This window comes from Rhinoraja longicauda, chromosome 4, assembly GCF_053455715.1.
Source record: "Rhinoraja longicauda isolate Sanriku21f chromosome 4, sRhiLon1.1, whole genome shotgun sequence".
Lineage (NCBI taxonomy): Eukaryota > Metazoa > Chordata > Chondrichthyes > Rajiformes > Arhynchobatidae > Rhinoraja > Rhinoraja longicauda.
The window spans coordinates 22,230,610-22,254,177 of NC_135956.1; the positions used below are offsets into that span (position 1 = coordinate 22,230,610).

General features: G+C 38.9%; 1 protein-coding gene across 5 annotated transcripts in view; it reads right to left on the reverse strand.

Annotated features, from left to right (window-relative positions):
* The window catches only part of ccdc178 (coiled-coil domain containing 178), a 209,725-nt gene that overhangs the window by 28,149 nt on the left and 158,008 nt on the right, over positions 1-23,568 (reverse strand). For 4 of the 5 annotated variants that reach the window (XM_078397332.1, XM_078397333.1, XM_078397334.1 and 1 more), the window contains one exon: positions 9,016-9,150. The exons of the other annotated variant lie outside the window; for it this stretch is intronic. In XM_078397332.1, coding sequence (XP_078253458.1) covers positions 9,016-9,150 — 135 coding nt within the window. The remainder of the gene's footprint in view (positions 1-9,015; positions 9,151-23,568) is intronic. 5 annotated transcript variants of the gene reach the window in all.

Sequence of the window (23,568 nt, forward strand, 5' to 3'; positions counted from 1 at the left end):
TATATGTACAGAAAATGAAAAAAATTGTTTGCGAGCTGTCCAGTCAAATCATACTATATATGAGTACAATCAAGTCATACACAAGTACAAGAAATAGTGCAGAATATGGTATTACAATGTTACAGCATTACAGCTACAGAGAAGGTCCTTAATAAGGTATATTGGGAGATCAAGATTACATCCTTAACTTACTAGAGTTCCGTTCAGAAGTCTAATAACAATGGGGAAAGGTGGTGTTCCTGAATCTGATGGTACATGCTTTCAAGCTTCTGCATCTCAGAGGAAACAACAGGGGGTGTAAATGGTCCTTGATTATGTTGGTTGTTTTCCGGACACAATGTGGTGTAGATGGAGAGTGGTTAGGGGTGTTGGTTTGTGTGATGTCTCTGAAATTTCTTGAGGTCTTGGTCTTGGATCTTACTGTTTTTCTACGGTGCATCTATAGTTGGTAAAAGTTGTTGGATATATGCTGAACCTCATTAGCCTTCTGAGTAAGCAGAGGTCCAACACCTTTCTTGGTTATATAGCTTTCTTATGGTTTCTTGGTTATAGTTTCAATGTTGTTGGTCTAGCACAAATTGTTGGTGACATTTATGTTTTGGAACTTGAAACTCCCATCCATTTCCACTTCAGCACCATGGATGCTGACCCAGTGTATGTACACTAGCTCATTTCCTGAAGTCCCTATCATCTTGCTGATATTGAGCATGTTTCTAAAATCTAGGTTTCTTTCATGTACCCCATTTTGACATTGTTTGAGATCCAACCCATTACGGTGGTGTCATCTGCAATTTTGTAACTGGAGTTAGAGTAGAATTTGACTGCACAAACATGAGCACATAGGGAGTATAGTAAAGGGCTGAAAATGCATCTCTGGGAGACACCAATGTTGAGAATTATGGTGGAGGATGTTTTGGTCACTTATCCTCATTGATTGTGGTCTGTGGACCAGAAAGTAGAGGCTCCAGTTGCAGAACAGGATGCTGACTCCTAGGTCCTGGTAATTAGAGATGAGTTTGATTGGGATTATGGTATTGAAGGCAGTGTTGTAGTCAGTCAGCAAATGTAGGGCTGCAGGTGTCTTAACATGTGGGAGCTTTCACGAGCAACGATATATGAATGGTTAAGTTAAATACCCTGGTTTAACTACACATTGCACTTGGTTGACTTATTTTTTAATTTAAATATATTGCTGAGTAGCCGTAATTTCACCTTGTGAACAGTTCGGGTTCCGGCTCAAATCGAAATTTTGAACTTCAATAATTTGCCAAAAAACGTACACATATTTATCGACTGGTCTATATCATCTTTGTTTTGCTTCAGCTGTTTTTCTGTTGTTTATTTGTTACTGGTACTCCATGCTCATGTCCAAGTTATTTAATGATGATAGAATTTACTGCCTTTTGCTTAATTGGGATCAAAGTGTTTGTGTGCATATATATTACTATAAATTTGTAGATTTATATTACTAAATATTTAAAAAACTGGAAGTGCTCTCCAATGCATATTCAGTAATCTATGAGAAATTAAAGAGGGAATGATAAATTGGGCGATTTTCATTAGAAATACTATAGTTTAGCTCATTTGACCTCGCGAAAGAGAGTTTCAACTCCAAAAAGCATGGAACACAATGACAACTTGGTATTCAAGTTAAAAGGTAGTCGAGCAGGAAGCAGGAACTATGTTATGATATGAGGAATAATGTACCAAGTTTGATATTACTATCATACGATCTAGTCAGTATTCAATCTTTTTTTTTTAGTTTAGGTGAAGCTTCTGCCTTGTGCTAAAAGGTGATATGGTACAACATGCACATTAAGCAATATAACTACCAATGTTTTATAAACTAAAAAAATGAAAAGTTTTCAAATCAATATCAAAATGAAAATGGATAACATAGCAAAACTGAAATTGTATTTTTCCACATAATATATTACCCAGGAATGTTGCACTGAAAATTAACTTAAGAGATCTTAGTGATTAATGATTAATCTGCAACTGATGCTGCACACAATTGGGGAACAGTAATATGACCAGTCCATTGACTTGGTGTGCAGTCTATGTTTAAAGGGTTTACCAGAGGTTTCTTTATGGCTCAGTCAATAATTGTGCTGTGTTAGGTTGTACTCAACATCACATTCCAACAAATTCCATCACAGCTGTGCTGAGACTGTTAATTTAATTCAAAGATGGCAAAATCATATAAAAATAGGTTTAGCGAGAGTTTGTCCTATGTACTGGCAACAGAACAATGAAATTCCTTACTTGCTGCATCTCAAGAGGCCAGTTAACATAATAGTACACATAAATATATACTACTTAATAATACAATAAATTAATAAGTAATTATTAATGGTGCAAACGTCCATAGTGCAACCAAAGACACACTCCATAGAAGATCATAGTTGCTGAGCTTCCGATTAGTGTCGTGCAATGTTCAAGAGCATGGTGGTTACTGGGAAGAACCCGATCTTAAACCTGGTGGTCAGTTTTCAGGTTCCTGTACCACCTTTATGATGGTAGTAGCGAAATGAGAGAGTGTCCAGAATAGTGTGGGTCTTTGAAGATATTGGCTGCCTTTTTGAGGCAGCACAACCTATTAATCCCTTTGGTGGGGAAGTCAGCATGCATGATGTGTTTAGCATCACCATGTGATCACTGAAAAAGTGCAGGGCATTTCTGTTCCTTCCGTTCAGTGATAGTATTGTACCACTGTCCGAATATATTACCTTTTCATAGACGTGAGTACATAATCTCGACTGAAACCTCTCTACAATACTGAGAGAGTGCTTTGCTAATGGTGAAGTGTATGTTGGATGAGACATTACATTGTCTCTTGAGTATGCAACAGTTTACACAAAGCATTGTTCAAAGTTTAATGGAAGAGCTTTCCTGCTAAGCTGATACGTTTATCCCTCAAATAACGTGATTTAAAAAAAAGTTATCTGCTTGCTCATTGATCTTGTTGTTTGTTGGACCATGCCTGTGCACAAATTTGTTCTGTGCACAAATTGATTATAGAGTTATAGAGCACAGAAATAGGCTGTTTGGTCCAACTTTTTCAATGTGACCAAGGTGCCTTCCTGAGCTAGTTTCATTTGCCTGAATTTGGTCGATATTACCTCTTAACCTTTCCTATCCATGAACCAGTCCAAATGTCTTTCAAAAGTTGTAGTAGTATCCACTTCTACCACTTCCTGTGACAGTTTATTCTCTTTGTCCACTCTCCTCTAAGTGCAAATCTTGCCTTTCATGTCCCCTGTAAATCTTTCCCTTCTCAACTTAAACCTCTACCTTCTAGTTTTAAATGTCCCAACCCTGGAAAAAGACTATGGCCATCTACCATCTCTATGAACTCAAGATTTCATAAGCCTCTATAAAGTCGCCCTCAGCCTCATTCACTCCATAAAAAACAATCGTAGTTTATCCAATCTCTTCTTACAAATCGCTCCAAAGAACAGAAAGATAATTCAAAATGTCTCCTCCATGAGAAAGCTTTCCCTTACTTTTCACTTTTTTGTTTAGCTGGGTGACATATTTAATGTCTTTGGTCCTGCTGCACTGTAATTTCTAAACAGAATATGCTCAGCTGAATAACATTGCTAACTGATACATCTTGAACTATTTTTTGTTGAACAGAGCACAGGAATCAAAAGAGAAAAATATAATTCATTTTTAACAAGAGTTTAATACCCACTACACTCCTTCAGTGAAATGCATACTCAAAGTATTACTAATCAAATAATAACCAAAGTGGAAGTGAACTGTGTAATTAACAGCAAACTACAAAGTCACAATTTATTTTTATGTCGATTTATACATTAAGAAATTCTTAAGATTATAAAATGCCCTGACTAGGTCTACATCTTAATAATGTTGTGGTAACATTAGCACCCAGGACCACAAAATGTGTTGATTTCTGTGCAAATATTAGGACAGGTAATGAGAGGTTCAGATGAACTGTGATAGGGACAGAGCAATATTTTGCAATTGTGAATATATGTGGCATGAATGGATTACAACAGATTTGATTATTTTACACTAGCTCTCTCCAAGTATTGATCCCCCCCCCCCAATATTTAAAATTTACAAAATGTTTTTAGCACCTTGTACACCTTTTTAACATACTATTTGAAAAAGGACAATTATTTTGCTCAAATCACTTGCAAAATTCCTTTCTTTGGAAAAGCATAATTTAATTTGTGATACAATGTCAGCTGCAACAAGATGCTGCTTGAGAGATAAATAGATTTTATATGGCATCCTTATCTTTTGCAAAGATCTCATGCTGGTTATACCAGAAACTGAGCAGATGGGTGGACACTTTTGAAGAATATAAAAGTGGATAAGTCTCCAGGTCCTGATAGGATATTCCCTAGGACATTGAGGGAAGTTAGTGCAGAAATAGCAGGGGCTATGACGGAAATATTTCAAACGTCATTAGAAACAGGGATGGTGCCGGAAGATTGGCGCATTGCGCATGTTGTGCCTTTGTTTAAAAAAGGTTCTAAAAGTAAACCTAGCAATTATAGACCTATTAGTTTGACGTCTGTGGTGGGAAAATTAATGGAAAAGATACTTAGGGACAATATATATAATTATTTGGATAATCAAGGCCTGATTAGAAACAGTCAACATGGATTTGTGCCTGGAAGGTCATGTTTGACTAATCTTCTTGAATTTTTTGAAGAGGTTACCAGGGAAATTGATAAGGGCAAGGCTGTGGATGTTGTCTATATGGACTTCAGTAAGGCATTTGACAAGGTTCCACATGGAAGGTTGATTAAGAAGGTTAAATCGTTGGGTATTAATAGTGAGGTTGCAAGATGGATTCAACAATGGCTGAATGGGAGATACCAGAGGGTAACGGTTGACAATTGTATGTCAGGTTGGAGGCCAGTGTCTAGTGGAGTGCCCCAAGGATCTGTGTTGGGTCCACTGTTGTTTGTCATTTACATTAATGATCTGGATGATGGTGTGGCAAATTGGATTAGTAAATATGCAGATGATACTAAGATAGGTGGAGTAGTTGATAGTGAGGTAGATTTTCAAAGTCTACAGAGAGACTTGGGCCTTTTGGAAGGGTGGGCTGAAAGATGGCAGATGGAGTTTAATGCTGATAAGTGTGAGGTGCTGCATTTTGGTAGGACAAATCAAAATAGGACGTACAGGGTAAATGGTAGGGAATTGAGGAATGCAGTGGAACAGAGGGATCTGGGAATAACTGTGCATTGTTCCCTGAAGGTGGAATCTCATGTGGATAGGGTGGTGAAGAAGGCGTTTGGTATGCTTGCCTTTATAAATCAGAGCATCGAGTATAGAAGTTGGGATGTAATGTTGAAATTGTACAGGGCATTGGTGAGGCCAAATCTGGAGTATGGTGTGCAGTTCTGGTCGCCAAATTATAGGAAGGATGTCGACAAAATGGAGAGGGTACAGAGGAGATTTACTAGAATGTTGCCTGGGTTTCAGCACTTAGGCTACAGAGAGAGGTTGAACAGGTTGGGTCTTTATTCTTTGGAGCGTAGAAGGTTGAGGGGGGACTTGATAGAGGTTTTTTAAATTTTGAGAGGGACGGACAGAGTTGACGTGGGTAGGCTTTTCCCTTTGAGAGTGGGGAAGATTCCAACAAGGGGACATAGCTTCAGAATTGAGGGACAAAGGTTTAGGGGTAACATGAGGGGGAACTTCTTTACTCAGAGGGTTGTGGCTGTATGGAATGGGCTTCCGGTGGAAGTGGTGGAGGCTGGCTCGATTTTATTATTTAAGAGTAAATTGGATAGGTATATGGATAGGAGGGGATTGGAGGGTTATGGTCTGAGTGCAGGTAGATGAGACTAGGTCAGGGAGAATGGTCGGCGTGGACTGGTAGGGCCGGACAGGCCTGTTTCCATGCTGTAGTTGTTATATGTTATATATGAGGGTCCTACCACTAGCATCACAGGTCAGTCAACATTACGTTTATTGTTCTACAGTAACAGCTAATAGGAATTTTGAACAGTATTTGTTATTTACTACTCAATTTCATATTTTCTATTATTTTTGTAATTTGACAACACTAACCAAAATTGTGTATAAAGCTCTTCTCAAATAATGATTTTTCAGTGACATTCGCATTGAAAAACATTTAAAAGGCTATTTTATTATATTAAAGATAACAGTATTTTTCTATTATGAGACAAATACAAGTATTAAAATAAATCAGGTATAATATGCATTGGCCTATTCCCACTAAGATATACCATTGGTTCTGAGCAGAGCTGCAGCAATTAGCAGTTTAATTGTAGTGGATTGGGGACTTTTGTACATGTGTTGTGGAATGTGAAACTCTCAAACTGAATGAGCAATATAAGACAATGCCTAGTTCAGAGCTCCCTGTGCAAGAGTCCACTTGTTGTCCAACAGCACTCCTACCTCTTTCTGAAGCTCCCCAGTAATTTTGTTTGGGAAATCATCTAATTCATGTTTCAGGTTAGACCTGGTGCAAGATCAGAGACCCTTTTGATTTCAATGGTGACTGCAGGGCATAGTTGTAAGCACGTCTGATGTTATTTTTTGTTATATAATATTTAACATTTTTACGAGTTTCATTTAATTCTTTTTTAAAGCAATTCATATTTTTTAAGTACAGACTTCATTTCAGGACATGTGCACCTCAGCCCAACTCATTTTATACACTTACAACATCTTGAATCAGCAGAAAGGCTCCAGGGATCCCTCCAGCAATTGTGAAATTGACGCTAGTAACTTGGCATCTATTGGTGTATAATCAATGAGAGGTGTACAAAATCATGAGAGGAATAGAGCGGGTAAATGCACAGTGTCTCTTGCCCAGAGTAGGGGAATCGAGAACCAAAGGCTTAAGGTGAGGGGTAACCTTTTTTTTTACACAAAGGGCGGTGGATGTATGAAACAAACTGCTGGAGGAGGTAGTCGGGGCAGGCATTATCACAACATTCAAGAAACATTTAGACAGGTACATGGATAGGATAGATTTAGTGGGATACGAGCCAAGCGCAGACAGGTGGGACTAGTGCAGATGGGACATGTTGGTCAGTGTGGGCAAAATGGACCGAAGGGCCTGCTTCCACGTTGCATGACTCTAACATGGATTACTTTATGCACTATTTTTAAGTGCAGTGTGACTTAATATCAAAGTTTAAATGAGTAAATTCAAATTATGTCATTAATCTGCAAGTACACACATGACTTAGACGAAGGGATTAAAAGTACCATTAGCAAATTTGCAGATGATACTAAGCTGGGGGGTAGTGTGAATTGTGAGGAAGATGCAATAAGGCTGCAGGGTGACTTGGACAGGTTGTGTGAGTGGGCGGATACATGGCAGATGCAGTTTATTTAGATAAGTGTGAGGTTATTCACTTTGGAAGTAAGAATAGAAAGGCAGATTATTATCTGAATGGTGTCAAGTTAGGAGGAGGGAGGGGGAGTGCATCAGTCAATGAAAGGAAGCTTGCAGGTGCATGCAGGTACAGCAGGCAGTGAAGAAAGCCAATGGAATGTTGGCCTTCGTAACAAGAGGAGTTGAGTATAGGAGCAAAGAGGTCCTTCTACAGTTGTACCGGGCCCTGGTGAGACCGCACCTGGAGTACTGTGTGCAGTTTTGGTCTCCAAATTTGAGGAAGGATATTTTTGCTATGGAGGGCGTGCAGCGTAGGTTCACTAGGTTAATTCCCGGAATGGCGGGACTGTCGTATGTTGAAAGGCTGGAGCGATTGGGCTTGTATACACTGGAATTTAGAAGGATGAGGGGGGATCTTATTGAAACATATAAGATAATTAGGTGATTGGACACATTAGAGGCAGGAAACATGTTCCCAATGTTGGGGGAGTCCAGAACAAGGGGCCACAGTTTAAGAATAAGGGGTAGGCCATTTAGAACGGAGATGAGGAAGAACTTTTTCAGTCAGAGAGTGGTGAAGGTGTGGAATTCTCTGCCTCAGAAGGCAGTAGAGGCCAGTTCGTTGGATGCTTTCAAGAGAGAGCTGGATAGAGCTCTTAAGGATAGCGGAGTGAGGGGGTATGGGGAGAAGGCAGGAACGGGGTACTGATTGAGAGTGATCAGCCATGATCGCATTGAATGGCGGTGCTGGCTCGAAGGGCTGAATGGCCTACTCCTGCACCTATTGTCTATTGTCTATTGTCTATTGTCATTTTCAGTTCCAATAATTGACACACTTGATCCATACCGGTTGCAAATGAGTAATGTTATTCGTTTGGAAATTTGGTAGCTTAGGCCCTTTTAGTTCACCATTCATTTACAGAGCACTCTATTTGATAGCTTAGGCACTTTTTGTTTGCCACTCATATTCAGAACATTCCATTCACTCCAACTGTACCATTTAAGGGTCTACTCATTCATTTTACACCAGATGGCAAAACTGATAAAATTGACCCATCTTTGAGATTTGTGGAACAGGAGAAGATTATGGAAACACAACGTATATTTGAGCCTAAAAACAAACCAGATGAGATGAACAACATTGTCTGTGAGAAGGGGATGAAAATTGGAACTTTGTATGATATTAGCTGGGCTCATGAAAAGATCACAAAATCAAAAGTGTGATTTAAAAATAAAAAAAATTGTGTGTGGTAGCACCTGAAAACTTTTTAAAAATCCATGGACTAAATAAAAGATATATTAGTTTTACAAGTAAAATCTGTATCTTAAAATCTGCATTTAAATTGCCAAATAAATATACTTGTTGTAAATAGTGATAAAACAATTGGGGCGAATAAAATAAAAATAGAATATAAAAACTAAGAAAGGGGCAAACTATGTTTGAATATGTACAAAAATAGGAAATTCCATTTGCAGACATGTAACTTTAAAAACTGGGATACAAATATACCTTACAATGAGCATATTTTTCCTTATTATGAAATTTCAATTATGCCATAATGTGTTTGCATTTTAATACTTAGTTTCCACTTCCAATTATTTTCCTTTAAGTCTTAATCCCATTATTCCTCCATAACTCCTTTAAAACATACCTGCACAGCTATTATTTTCTGAGCATTCTCAAGAGAGATAGCCTGGAACGTAGCCAGCTCAGCTTGACTATAAAGGCCCCGTTGTTTGGAGTAGTCCACCATTGCTTTATGCATCCTGGTTTGTAGTGCGGAGAGCTGATGAAATTTTAAAAAAAAGTCAGAGTAGGAGAAGAAATTAATGGCAGCGTTCAAAAAGAATGATGGAGAGAATACAGAAAGCAGTCAATAGCCCATTCTGTACAGTACAGGCCTGACAGGAATTTCGCAGTCTCCTGATTTTTGAGCCCACTCATGTGCATTCAATAGAATCCAGTCACATCTGGCTGCTGGGATGGGGGGTTGATTTTCTCTAAATGCTTCAGCAGTTTTGTTCTAGCTGTGCAAAGCACTGACTGCAAAGCTGATGAGTTAAACATTTCTGTTTCCCTCTGTTCCATAAAGGCGACGAAAGGATTTATTTTACCCTTTTGTTTAAAAGCCTACAGCTTTTAATGCTGTTTATTAAAACTGGCCCCACCTCAAGTTTAAAATGTAAAGTTAAAATATATTGATGGACATGCTAGCTGGTTTTATTCCTGCAAGGCTTATCATGGCCTAGCAACATGTGCTTTAGTGCATGACAAAACTAAAGAGCTTTAAGCAGTCATCAGCTGCTTTAGGAGAACAACAACAGAAAAGAAATTTCCAGAAAAACACATCATCCGTCTGTCTTGCAATGATAATAAAAGAACAAAATTCAACTGTCCATTTCCAATCACATGGAGAATAATACATCACAATAACCGTTTATATCTCTGCATAGGTGGGAGTTATGAAGACATATGGTAAAATATAAAATACATGTGACTTATTGGATACCTAATTAGGGCTAAATCATATCAAGAATTTGAAAACATAGAAGCAAACCACATATTGTGTTTAGAAAATAAATGTCAGTATCACATATTACAATTAATTTAAGTCTATTTTTGTAAGAATATTTTTGCAGGTTAATTGATTTATGTTATCACATTATATTCTATCAGATTGATGCTAGGCGTTCAAAGCATTCAACGGTGAAAATTGAGAAAAATGAGTAAGCATGACATCGCATAAATCCTCTGATAGAAAACAATAAACAAAAGTCAAATTAAAGATGGTTTATCACGAATTTCAGCAGAAAATAGTTATCGATTGTCAGAAATTGAAAATGTAATGAATTTGTTATCCTTTTGGTTATATGTAATTGTCATCAGAAATTTTGAAACATGAGAATCTTTGATATAAACAAGTTTAATTTCAATATTATGGTACATTTTGCGAAATGACTGAGCAAGCCATGGATTTGGCAGCAAAATATCAAAGGTGGCCAGTATATTGCATTGTTTCTAACTTACAAATACACTGGAGCACATTGCCTAAGAAGGCAGGCCAGGTATTCTCACAAGGACAAATCGACTCAAGAACAGTTTCTTTCCCTGGGCAATAAGAACAGTGAACGGAAGCACATGATTCGGCTACTATCATTTTCAAAAAATAAACTTTTTCTTAAAGAATTTTTAAGTGTTTAACCCACTCATTATTTATTAGGATTTTAAATCGGTTTTTATATGATACTGGCATTTGTTGTGTTGGTTCGTATGTCTGTGCAATTGTCTCTGCACTGTCGCACTGTTATCAGTTGTAGCATTTCTAATTTCGTTGTACCTTGTGTACAATGACAATAAAGGCATATTATATTAATATTTACAAAGTATCTGTATGAGTACAAGAAACCTCAAGGTGTAGAAGACAATGGTCTGAGTGCTGGTAAAGGGGACTCGTACGAGTCGAGTTGGGACATAGTGGGCGAAAGAGCCTATTTCTAAGGTATATGACTTGAAGTATCTGCAACTCTAATACAGATTTGCAAGATAAAATGGTGCAGTTCTATACAAAACGCGACAGGAGCTCAACAAATGATCTTGAATAGAATTTGAGAGAAAAGCAAATATTCATTTGAAAAAAGCATGCGAGTACTTTAAAATTAGATTTAAAAGCATGATTATAAGGTATTTGCCTCATTCTGTAAGAAAGCACTGCCACCTTTGTTATGAATACCAAATGGAATTTTAATCAGAAGTTTTTTTTGGTTGTATTTTCATCTGAATAATCAGTGTACGGCATTGTTCTGGCAGCTTGAAGGACATCAGTGTTCCTTTTGGTCAAACTTGCCTGCCAACCGTGGGAGCTGTATTAGGTTGAGGTTTAAGCTTATCTGATTTTACTTTTGAGGCAACACTATTGCATTTGATGGATTACCATGGCAAAGTCCTACAACATGCTTTCAGAGCTGCAGGCAGACTTCTTTACTCTTCTTGGTCATATCAATCTGCTCAAGGAGACAAAATGGCTAACTTTGACAGCCCCCGAACAGATGTGCAACTAAATTCTGACCATTCCTTCTAATTCAAAGAACATGCCAACATCATGTGTTTAGCTTACTCCACAATGAACTGCCCCTATTACCCAACTTGGATTTGGAGAGCGCTCCATGTTGTGGGTAGCCTGCACAGTTTGTGCTGGTCTGGTTCACTTTAATATCTTAAACAGGAGATGAATCAATGGTATTTTATTGCCACATGTACAAAGGTACAGTGATATTCATTATTGCATACAGTTCAGTACGAGTATTACTATACGTTAACACATCTTAGACACAGTACAAGCAATAGTACACTGAGACAGTATACGAGAGTCGCCGGGTTTGGCACCAATTTCAAGTCCCAGAATTATGGCTGTAGCAGGTGGAAAACCTAATTCTAAAAACAGAGATTAACTGAGGAAGCAGAAAAGATGGGCATTGTGGTTTTCTGATGGTACACTGGAAGCAATGGTGAAGAGATTTATCCTTGGGGAACCAGGAAGCCCTCAATGAATGAATTAATGAATACTTTATTGTCACATGTGACAAGTCACAGTGAAATTCTTTGCTTACATACCCAAGGTATGCAAATAGTAGCTACATAAGGGCGCTGACAAAGTTACAAAATATACACAATATCCGCGCCAGGTCCCCTTTTGTTCTCCCCGTCCCCACCCTCCTCAACGCGGCCCGCCTACACTAGGTACTCCATTGTTCTCCCCTCCCCTCCCTCATGGCAGACACCCCACGTAGGGCCCTCCATTGTTCTTTGTTCTTCCCCCTTCCTCACGGCAGTCCCCCAGGCCGGGTCCTCCTTTGTTCCTAGTGAATTTGATTAAGGCATTGGGACGAGATAATTGTTGCAGTTAAAATCTCAAGTCACGCTCTGAAAACATGTTACCGAGATGCACTGTCAATGACCTCGCGTGCATGGTCAAGGTCAGTGAATGCAATTTCAAGGGTCATATTCACCTACTGCCTCACTAGCCCTAGCCATTGTTCAAAACACTACACTGCCAGCGTTCTCAATCAATCAAGACCTACCTAATGTTCGTATGCTCCAATGTACACTCACACACTTACCATTGCTGTAAGCTTCACACCCTGGTCTTACAGTCGTAATATACTGCAATTTATTCAAACATGACAAGTACTTCATCAAAAGACAACACACACAAACACATAGACCAAAAAAAATAACAACAAATGGCTGGAGGAACTCAGCAGGCCTGGCAGCATCTGTGGAGAGATATGGATAGATGATATTTAGGGTCAGTACCCTTCTTCAGATCTGAAATATTGTCTGTTCATTTTCCTCCACACTTGCTGTCTGACCCAATGAGTTCCTCCAGTAGTTTGTTTATTGCTCAAGATTCCAGCATTTACAATTTCTTGTGTCTCCACACACAAACATGCTTGAACACAGTGATGCATAAATGGAGGAGGCAGCAGCTAAACAGAAGCAATCAAGTACAGTAATAGGATGGTTCTCACCTGAAGGAGATAGTGCTCACCATAATAGATTGTTGCCAAAATTAAGGCTGAATCTGAAGATGACATTATGTTCATACTCAGTCCTCCACATATGTCAGCAACATGCCAAGATTTCTCGTGATGTACACGCTGCAAATGGTATAAGCATGTACCTCTTACTTACTCCGCATCTGCCATGACATTATTCAATAATTGTATATTTCTTTCAAATGGCCAAGAAATGCAATTAGGGCAGAGAGTAGTGGGGGAACACCATCAGTCAACTCACATTTGCAGTCAGCAGCTCATTCACTGATACTTGGAGGCTAGAGATTGACTTAATTTCAAGATCTGGATATGGTGACTTATTTGTGACCTGAGGTATTCAAAATACTCTCAGCAACAATCATCCACAAGCTGAAGATACTTGGACCAGCTACTGAACATTGAGGTTTCTCTATAATGAAGCCCTAGAGTGTAGATCATTGAACTCAACAACATTCCTATGATATGCATTGAAGTAATTCTTGATGATGTTTTCAGTCAAATAGTTCCATTCTGTACAGGATAATTACACTTATCTCACCTTTGGATATCAGTTCTTTTGTTAAAGAAGAAGTCTGAAGAAGGGTCTCGACCCGAAACGTCACCCATTACTTCTCTCCTGAGATGCTGCCTGACCTGCTGAGTTACTCCAGCATTTTGTGAAATAAAGTTCTTTTGTTAGTGTGGGTTTATCTACACCAAGTGGTCCTGGCAGTGCTGCTTGATAACTTGATACTTTGCTGGCATTGAGAATTGGTCAATATTTTTTGCCGAGTTTGGATTTTTCAGCAATTTTCTATATTCTTGGTGGACACTGATGTTGCTGCATAGCTAGAGACACCATTGATCTTCAACAATTGTGTCGGTATCTATCACCTTTGCTACGAATGTGATGTTATTTATTGTTTGCAATGAATTAGAGAGAAGTGTGAAAAGTTTAGAAGATGGAATGCACAGTCCTTCCTTGCTCTATTGGAGTGTTTGGTCCCAGTGGCTTGTTAAGGGCACAGAATGTTCTGTTCTTCCCATTGAGAATTCAAGCTATAAACCTGTTAACCAAGCAATCCTTTCATAACAAATCTGCTCCACTGTCCAGCTCATAGAGAGTGTCCATAGCTGATTCCATTGTTACCTATCTTGGGATTAATCCTGGGGCCTATTCCATTGATCATTTATATACCACCCTTTGGTATTATCTTTCTTAAACATAATGACAGGTTCCACATTTATGTAGATGATCCCACCAACTTTCATGGGCCTTCGACTGATGTTGGTTTGACTGTCAGATAATCAATCTTAGATGAGACAAGATTTCCTAAAAATAAAGCAATTTGTAAGACTGCAACCATTGTTTACAAACCCCTCCCCCCCATCTCCAACTACAAATTCCATGTGCTGATCATTGATTCCATTCCCCTCCTTGAATGATTTCAGAATAATTCAAATTATTTGTAAAATGAAATTTAAAATCACTGCAGATCTGGAAATGTAAAATAAAAAAATAAAATATTGATAGTACTCAACATGTCAGGCCACATCTGTGAGATAAGAAACAAAGTTGATTCTTCAGGTTAATTCTTTGCCCTGAAATATTAACTTTTTCTTTTCTCAACTATCCAACTTTATTGTGAAGTAATCACCATTTTCATATCCTCTTTATCACATATGATTACTATTTCAATTCTCTATTTACACTGTCATAACCTATTTGATGTTAAAGTCCTTATTTGTGTTTTTGTTGCATGCAGGCCTGACTATGACATTTATCTTCTCATCAATGCATTACCTATCAATGTTCATAAAATTAAGCACTTCTAAAATCCAGCTGCCATATGAAAATTTGCATGATCACTAAACTCAATTCCCAAATTCACTCCAAGTGCAACAATAATTCAATTAAAACATTCTCATCGTCATAGTTTCATCATTGCCAATGTCTGTGTTCAACTCTAGGCCAAATTTCCAACTTCAGCTTTTTGTGCAGTTCCCATTTTTTAACATACTTTTAGCAAGCTGGCTCTGGAATTCCATTCAGAAACCAATCCACTTCTCAAACTCTTTCTCAACTTCAAGGTACTTCTTAATTCTACATTGTACAAAGTCAGGACATAAAATACTTGGCAGGTCAGGCTGCAGCTGAAGAGAAATAGTTAATATTTTGGCTCAATGTCTTGAAAGATTTTGATATAAGCTCATCAACTTGAAATGTTAAGTCTATTCAAAAGTAAAATACTACAGATCTGAAGCATCATTGATCTGAAATGTTAATTCTTTCTCCATAGGTGTTGTCTGACCTACTGATTTTTTTTCCAGCATTTCTTGCATTCCATCAATTGCAGAATGTAATACACCGATCAGCCAAAATATTATGACCACTGACAGGTGAAGTGAATAACATTGATTATCTTGTTACAATGGCACCTGTCAAGGGGTGGGATATATTCGGCAGCAAGTTAACAGTCAGTTCTTGAAGTTGATGTGTTGGATGCAGGGGAAATGGGCAGGAGCGACTTTGACAAGGGCCAAATTGTTATGGCCAGATGACTGGGTCAGAGCATCTCTGAAACGGAAAGGCTTGTGGGCTGCTCCCGGTCAGCAGTGGTGAGTACCTACCGACAGTGGTCCATGGAGGGACAAACCACAAACCGGCGACAGTGTGTTGGGCGCCCAAGGCTTATCGATGCACGAGGGCAACGAAGACTATCCCATTTGGTCCAAACCGACAGAAGATCTACTGTGGCACAAGTCACAGAAAATATTAATGGTGGTCACAGGAGGAATGTGTCACAATACTCAGTGTATCGCACCCTATGGGGCTGCATACGGAGGACCAACAGCATATTAGGCAGGTGGTCATAATGTTTTGGCTCATCAGGTCATAATTTTTTGGCTGATCGATGTATGGTTACATATTATATAATTTGCTGTTCTTATGTCCATGGGGAGACATTCGACATTCTCTCAGCTGAGAATAAATGCCTTGATGCAGCCAAATCTAGAAAAAGCATTTTTTTCCTACAGAATACAAGTATTACAGACACTGTCATTAAATATGGGCAGGACCTACACAATTAATGGTAGGACTCTGGGTAATGTTGTAGAGCAGAGGGATCTAGGAGTGCAGGCGCATAGCTCCCTGAAGGTGAAGTCACAGGTAGATCAGGTGGTGAAAAAGACTTTTGGCACATTGGCCTTCATCAGCCAGAGAATTGTATAGACGTTGGGAGGCCATGTTACAGTTATCCTCTGGATGTAGGTTTAAGGTGAAGGGGAAAAGATTTAATAGGAATCTGAGGGGTAACTTTTTCACACAAAGAATGGTGGATGAATGGAACAAGCTGCCAGATGAGGTAGTCGAGGGAGGGACTATCACAGCATTTAAGAAGCATTTAGACAAGTACATGGATAGGACAGGTTTGGAGAGATATGGGGCAAATACTTGCAGGTGGGACTAGTGTAGCTGGGTCATGTTGGCCGATGTGGGCAAGTTGGGCCGAAGGGCCTGTTTCCACACTGTACCACTCTATGACTATGTCTCTATGAGATATTTCTTTGTTTTCATAAAAGTTCTGAGTGCTAAAACTATACAGGGGAAATAAATGCAGATGGAATTAAATGGTTTAATGTTTTCTTGAAAGAAAATAATGCAGATCTGTTTAGTCTTTTAGGCATTTGAACGATAATGCCATTAAAGGTCATTTTTGTTCACCTGTAGCAAAACAAATTTCCCTGATGATAGAAATAGTAAACATGGCTAGCAACATTGTGACTTATTTTATTTTCGAATGTGTAAACATATCCCGTGCTAATTATTTACCATCAATTAGTAAAACAAAATCTATGGTCCAAGATTAGAAAATCCTTTTCAGCATTAACAATGCCATACCAATTAAATAAAATAGAAGCACTTGTACGTGTAAATTAGTTTAGCCACAAAAGGCTTTCCGTGCAAAATGAAATTCTGAGGATTTATCTTTATGAAAACGTCAGTTTAAAATGTCAGTATACCTACTGTGCTAAAAGGGAAAGCTCATTACTGAATTATGCTAATTAGACATAATTTATATGTGCAAGTTAGATCAATTAAATAAATTATTTTCACTTCATTTCAAAAATGACACTCTCTTCATGAAATTTGAAAGCTATTTTCAATTTATTTTAGGGACTAATACTTTAATTATATCAATTGTAACTAATTTATATATGTAGATTAGAGAGTCTTTAATGATGTTCCCAATAATCCAAATAATACAATTGCTACGTTGCATAATAGGACAAAATGTTCAGTCATCACCACAACATTCATTGGGATGATGCACAACCATATTTATGTAGTAAGGAAGTATCTTGTTAAATCCCTTTATAATTTGCCTCCTTATATATTTTATAACTGCAGGACAGGACCATTAAAGTTATTGTACTTAAATTGACTGCAATGTCTAGTGTTGTGTGACAATTTTACTATTTTTCTTTCGAAGGTTCTATAATACAAAATATACAGCCAAATTATGAAAGATAAAGTAATCATGCCTCGCTCGCCCAGAGGTTAATTGGATTAAATAGCAAAGACTAGCTGTAAAATTAAGAATTTAGAGACAAATATTTTCTCTGTCTTAAAAAGCATTATTTTTCACCTTTTTAACTGAAGAAAGTTTCTAAGGTTTCCGCATATCTGCATGTTTTGCTTTGGTAATATAGTTAATGAGTCTAAAAATATTCAGTATAATAATTCTGTCAAAGCCCCCACAGTCTTTTCAATGAGCAGACTCCTGCCGGATTCCAATGGGGAGCCAAGTAATGAGCTTTCAGTTTTCGCTCCCACATCGTCCAAGCGAAATATGCTTGGGCTTCCATGGTTCCACATCATTAGTAACATGAAACAAAGACACATGCTTGACTTTAACAAGCAACTGAAGCAACTGAGTTATTAGCCTGTTACTGTACATAAACTTAATTTAAATGTGACAAAAGAGATCTCTAACCAAAAAACAAGAAATTTATATATAACAATGAAATAAGTGTCCAGGATTTAAGGAGAAAACAGGACTCAATGGAAGCATTTTAACTGTGTCTCATAAGGCCTATTCACGGGCTTTGAGCTTAGCTGAGGTGGTCCACCACAGTAAAAGCGACTAAGAAATCAGAGTGGTAGTAACAGAAGCAATCTTGAAACTACATTTATCTAATCATCCATCTCCATTAATTAAGTATGCTTACATAATTACAGCCAGGCAACATTAAATACAGGAAACAAAATTTAAATACCTGGTTGAATTGGGTCTGTTTCTCATTGCTAAGGCCACATAAGACCATTGATGCTTTCCAATGCTATATCTTAGTCAGTTGCAATATTGTACTAAAGTCATACAACAAAAAAACATGTCTGTCAATATTTGAAAAGTATATTTTTATTTTACTTTTCTCCACAGCAGAGCTGTTTTTATATTTATTGGATTGCAGTGTTCTGGTTTACTGAGTTTTGGACACCATTAGTGGTATAACTGTTAGTAAAAAAAAAGAAAGAAACAACTCCTATATGCCACCATGTCCAGGGAAACGGATATACAATTACAGATTGCCAAAAGATTAAATGCCAGAAATTGTTCTGCACTGGGAAAGGTATGTTAAAGAACCTCTTAGCAGTGGTGCAGAGAGCTGGTGGGGGGTATTATATGCAAAGCCTCCTAGCAGCTATAAATATGGCCTTGTACATCATTTGAAACAGAACATTTTAGTATGCACAAGTACAGCACAGTGTCCTGAATTCTGGTGCATCGCTCCGTATAGTTTTTTTATTAGTTACCTCTTATCATTTGTAGCTGCTGGAGGAAATCGGGTAATGGAGAACGGCAGATGCTTAGTAGTAAGGAGAAGGCAGGTGTGAGTGAAGGAAGGGTCAGGCTTCGAGTCTGCAAGTGAAAATTCTTTGGTGGATTGATGAAAAGGGACATCGGTGGAAGGGCACATTGAGTATCAAGTTTCAGACGATGACCAGGACAGCTTGCAGCCCAGTGGTATGAACATTGACTTCTCCAACTTTAGATAGTTCCTCTGTCCCTCTCTTCCCCTCCCCCTTCCCAGATCTCCCACTGTCTTCCTGTCTCCACCTATATCCTTCCTTTGTCCCGCTCCCCTGACATCAGTCTGAAGAAGGGTCTCGACCTGAAACGTCGCCCATTCCTTCTCTCCTGAGATGCTGCCTAACCTGCTGAGTTACTCCAGCATTTTGTGAATAAATACCTTCGATTTGTACCAGCAACTGCAGTTATTTTCTTACACCAGGCAGAGTTGGATAACAATCAGAAGGTGGCAGCAGATACAAAATCGATCAGACGATTGGTGGAGAGGGCCAGACAATCAAACAGATTTGGGCAAAAGGAGAAATACTTGCAGGAACCCATGAACATGGGCAAAAGGGAGGGTTGCAGCTAGGAGTGAAGGCCAAATGTAGGCCTACGCATCAGGATTATTTAAAAGTCGTCATATTCTTTGGACTTCATGGCAACTTCCTTTCTTGACCATAATGTACCTCCAACAGAGTCAGGCAGATAGCATTATTGCTGCGTTACTTAGACCTCAGATTAACATTGCAGCCAGGAGGTAATATTAAAGGCAGGATCCCACTTCATTTCTGCATGAGTGTCAGTCACTAGTTGAATACTAAGCCTAAAACTAGGACAAGGTAGAGCACGGAGGGATCAAAGACTCATTTTAACTGATCACCCCACCCATATTCCTCCCCAGGTTTCTGGTGGAATTAATATCAGGGGCTAATTATTTGTTAATTGATGATCAATATGGGGAGAAAGCTGGAACAGGGTTCTGATTTTGGATGATCAGCCATGATCATATAGTGGTGCTGGCTCGAAGGGCCGAATGGCCCACTCCTGCACCTATTTTCTATCTTTCTTTCTATCAAGTTTTTACTTCCACTGGTCTAATTGGAAAACTGTTTCACACAATGAATTCTCTGTTTGAGAATGAATTCCCTGAAAGTTGCTATTTCTCAGTTGATCAGTTTTTACTCCCTCCTTTTAAATGGAATCACTAAGGTAAGGAACATCACCTCAAAGGAAGGTCAGCATGCAAATTTAAGTCATTGATGCAATTTGAATGGTTTCCTACATTGCAACAGAGATATTTCTTTGGGTGTAAAGCAACTTGGAACGTTGCATGGCCACAAAAAGTGTAAACTAAATGGATGGCAAATTACCATGGAGTGAAATATTAATAGCAGACTTCCTAGAAAACAAAGAAAGAAACCTGTTTGCTATCAGCAACTTTCCTACAAATATTAGCAGGGACAAGTACCCGAAACGTCAGCCATTTCTTCTCTCCAGAGATGCTGCCTGACCCGCTGAGTTACTCCAGCATTTTATGTCTACCGATTTAAACCAGCATCTGCAATTTTCTTTCCTGCACAATGTCTTGAATTCTGGTGCATTGCCCCGCATAGCAGCATGGATGTGATTAATTGTTAATTGATCTAATGCTCTTCTGTGGAATAAATCTGCCTCCCTTTCCTGGAGTAGCCTCACTGTTTCCTTGATTTGCAGGAGTATAATTGATTCTGAACTGCTCTCAGAAATCGGTCAATAATTTGGATAGGTACATGGATAGGAAAGGTTTAGAGGGATATGGGCCAAACGTGGGCATATGGGACCAGTTTGGATGGGGCACCTTGGTCAGCATAGATGGGTTGGGCTAAAGGTCCTGTATCTGTGTTGTATGACTCTTATAGCCATTCCCTTAACATAGAGAAAGGATAAAACCAGATGGACCACCTGGGCATTGATCTGGGCTCCAAATGTGAACATGTAAAGTTACTCTCCCAGACCATTTGACGTGGCCATTCCCCGTCATGAACATCTGACATCTTAACTGGGAGAGATATTCAACATACCACTAAAGCAATACTCTGATTTGCTATACTACAGAAGCGCAGCTTACAAACAATGTTCCTTAAATTCCACCTTCACAGGATGCCTTCTCAGTCCCCTACTATACTCCTTACACACTCAAATTCTGCTCTATCTCCAAGGTAGACAAAAATTGGTGGAGTAACTCAGCAGGTCAGGCAGCATCTCTGGAGAGAAGGAATGGGTGATGTTTCGGGTCAAGACCCTTCTTCAGACCTGAAACGTCTGCCATTCCTTCTCTCCAGAGATGCTGCCTGACTCGCTGAGTTACTCCAGCATTTTTTGTCTACCTTTAATTTATACCAGCATCTGCAGGTTTTTTTTTCCTGCTCTATCTCCATCTACAAGTCTGCAGATGATACCACTGATGGGTTGAATCATCAACAATGATGAGATGGAGTACAGGAAGGACATAGAGAACTTCGTGACATGGTGTCAGGACAATAATCTCACCGTCAATGTCAACAAGTTATTGACTTCAGGAAATATGGCTGAGTACATGCCTCAATCAGAGTCAATGGTGTGGAAGTGGAAATGGTTGAGTGTTTCAGGTTCCATGGTGTTAATATTGATCTATCATGGACTAACCTAATTGATGCACCAACCAAGAAAGGACCAACGCCTCTAATTCCTGAAGAGACTGAGGAAATTTGGCATGTCTTCCGTAACTCTTATAAACTTCTACAGATGCACTATTGAAAGCATATTGTGGGGTTGCACCATGGCATAATTTGAACATAGAAGAGTACAACACAGCAGCTCTGCCCAAGACAGGAAGAAATTGCAGAGAATTGTAGATGTAGCCCAGTCCATCAACAGACCAGACTCCATCTACACTTCATGCTGCCTCGGAAAAGCAGCCAACATGATCAAACAATTGTCCCATCCTGGTCATTCTTCCTTCTCCCTGCTTCAGTTTGGCAGATAGTACTTAAACTTGAAAGCATGCACCACCAGACTCAGGTACAGCTTCAGCCTCTCTCTTATCAGGCCTCTGAATCCTGATTCACCTCTGCTCCATTGTGGGTATTGAACTTTGTCTATCAAACTGATGCACTACAATGCTAAGAACTATATTCTGCACTCTGTATCTTCCCCTTTGCTCCATCTATTGTATTTGAATTTGACTTGATTGTATTTATGTATGGTATACCTGATATGTTTGGATGGTGTGCAAAATTAAGCTTTCCACTGTACCTCATTACATGTGACAATAATAAGCCTAAACAATCTCTGGGAGTCATCAACATTCAGTACATACTCCATACATGACATTGGATCAAATATGGACAGTTCTTATCCATACACAGACACAGTTGGAAGAAGCATTGAAAGTAGCAAGGTTGCATGATGTACTGAATGGGAAATTCAACATTCATCACCAGGAGTGGTATGGTAGTACTGCAATTATCTGAAGTAGCCAAGTCCTGAAGGATATAACTGACAGACAGGCTCGGCCTCATGTAACAAATGAACTAAAGAGAGAAATTATCCAACTTGATCTTGACCTTATTAATCTACCCACTACTATCATGACAACATTGATAGGAGTTATATCAATAAATGGCTGCATTGCTATGGGACCAAATATCCCAGCTGTAGTACAGAAGATTCCCACTCAACAACCAGTTGTGTCTCTAGTTAAGCTATTCCAGTTCAGTCACAAACAATGTGAGAAATTGGCCAGGCTTGTTCTGTTCACAAGACGCAGGACAACTCCATTACAGCTAATTTCCTCCTAATTAACTTATTCTCAATCATCAGTAAGTGTTTGAATCTGTCATTGATAGTGTTATCAAGTGGCACTTACTCGGAATAACATAGCCATTGGCAGCCTGTTTACGTTTTATCAGGTTCATATGGATCCAAACTCTGGTATAAATGAAAATCAGCATCAAGAAGAAAATACATCAATGGAGGACAAAGCAAGACAGTTGTGGTTATTGGAGGGCAATCATCCCACTCACAGGACATCACTGGAAAAGTTCCTCAGGGTCGTGTCCAGGCCCAATCATCTTTAATTGCTTCATCAATGACCTTCCTTCCATCACAGCATTAGAAATGGGCATATTCACTGATGATTGCACACGATAAAACATCTATTCAGAAGTCCTCATAAAATGAAACAATCCAAGCCCGTGTGCAGCAAACGATGAATGTTGTCAAAACAAGTAAACTTCATACCTCACGACTGCAGGCAATACCATCTCCAACAAACAAAGTTTAGCTGGACATTCAATCATAGAACCAGCACTGTTTCCTCAGCGTTAAAATTCCAGGGGTCACCTCTCTCGACTTAACTGGACCAACTGCATAAATACTATGGCTACAAGGGCAGGGTTCAATTTCTGACACACCACAGCTTTTCCATCGTTGACAAAGCAGAACGCCAACAGTAATCAGGCAACTGAATCATCCACTACCACAACCAGAGAGCAGTGCTGAACTACTATCTACTTTGATGACTCTCGGACTATCCGTGATCGGACTTTGCTTGCTTTTCCTTGCATTAAACGCTATATCATGTATCTTTACACTGTAAATCCATTGATTGTAATCATGTATTGTCTTTCTGCTAACTGGATAGCACGCAACAAAAGCTTTTCACTGTACCTTAGTACACGTAACAATAAACTAAACTGAACAAATCAAAAGCATAATGTATCATTCTACGCTTGCCCAGATGAATGAATGCAGTTTCAATACCACTGAAGATGCCCAACACCATCCAGG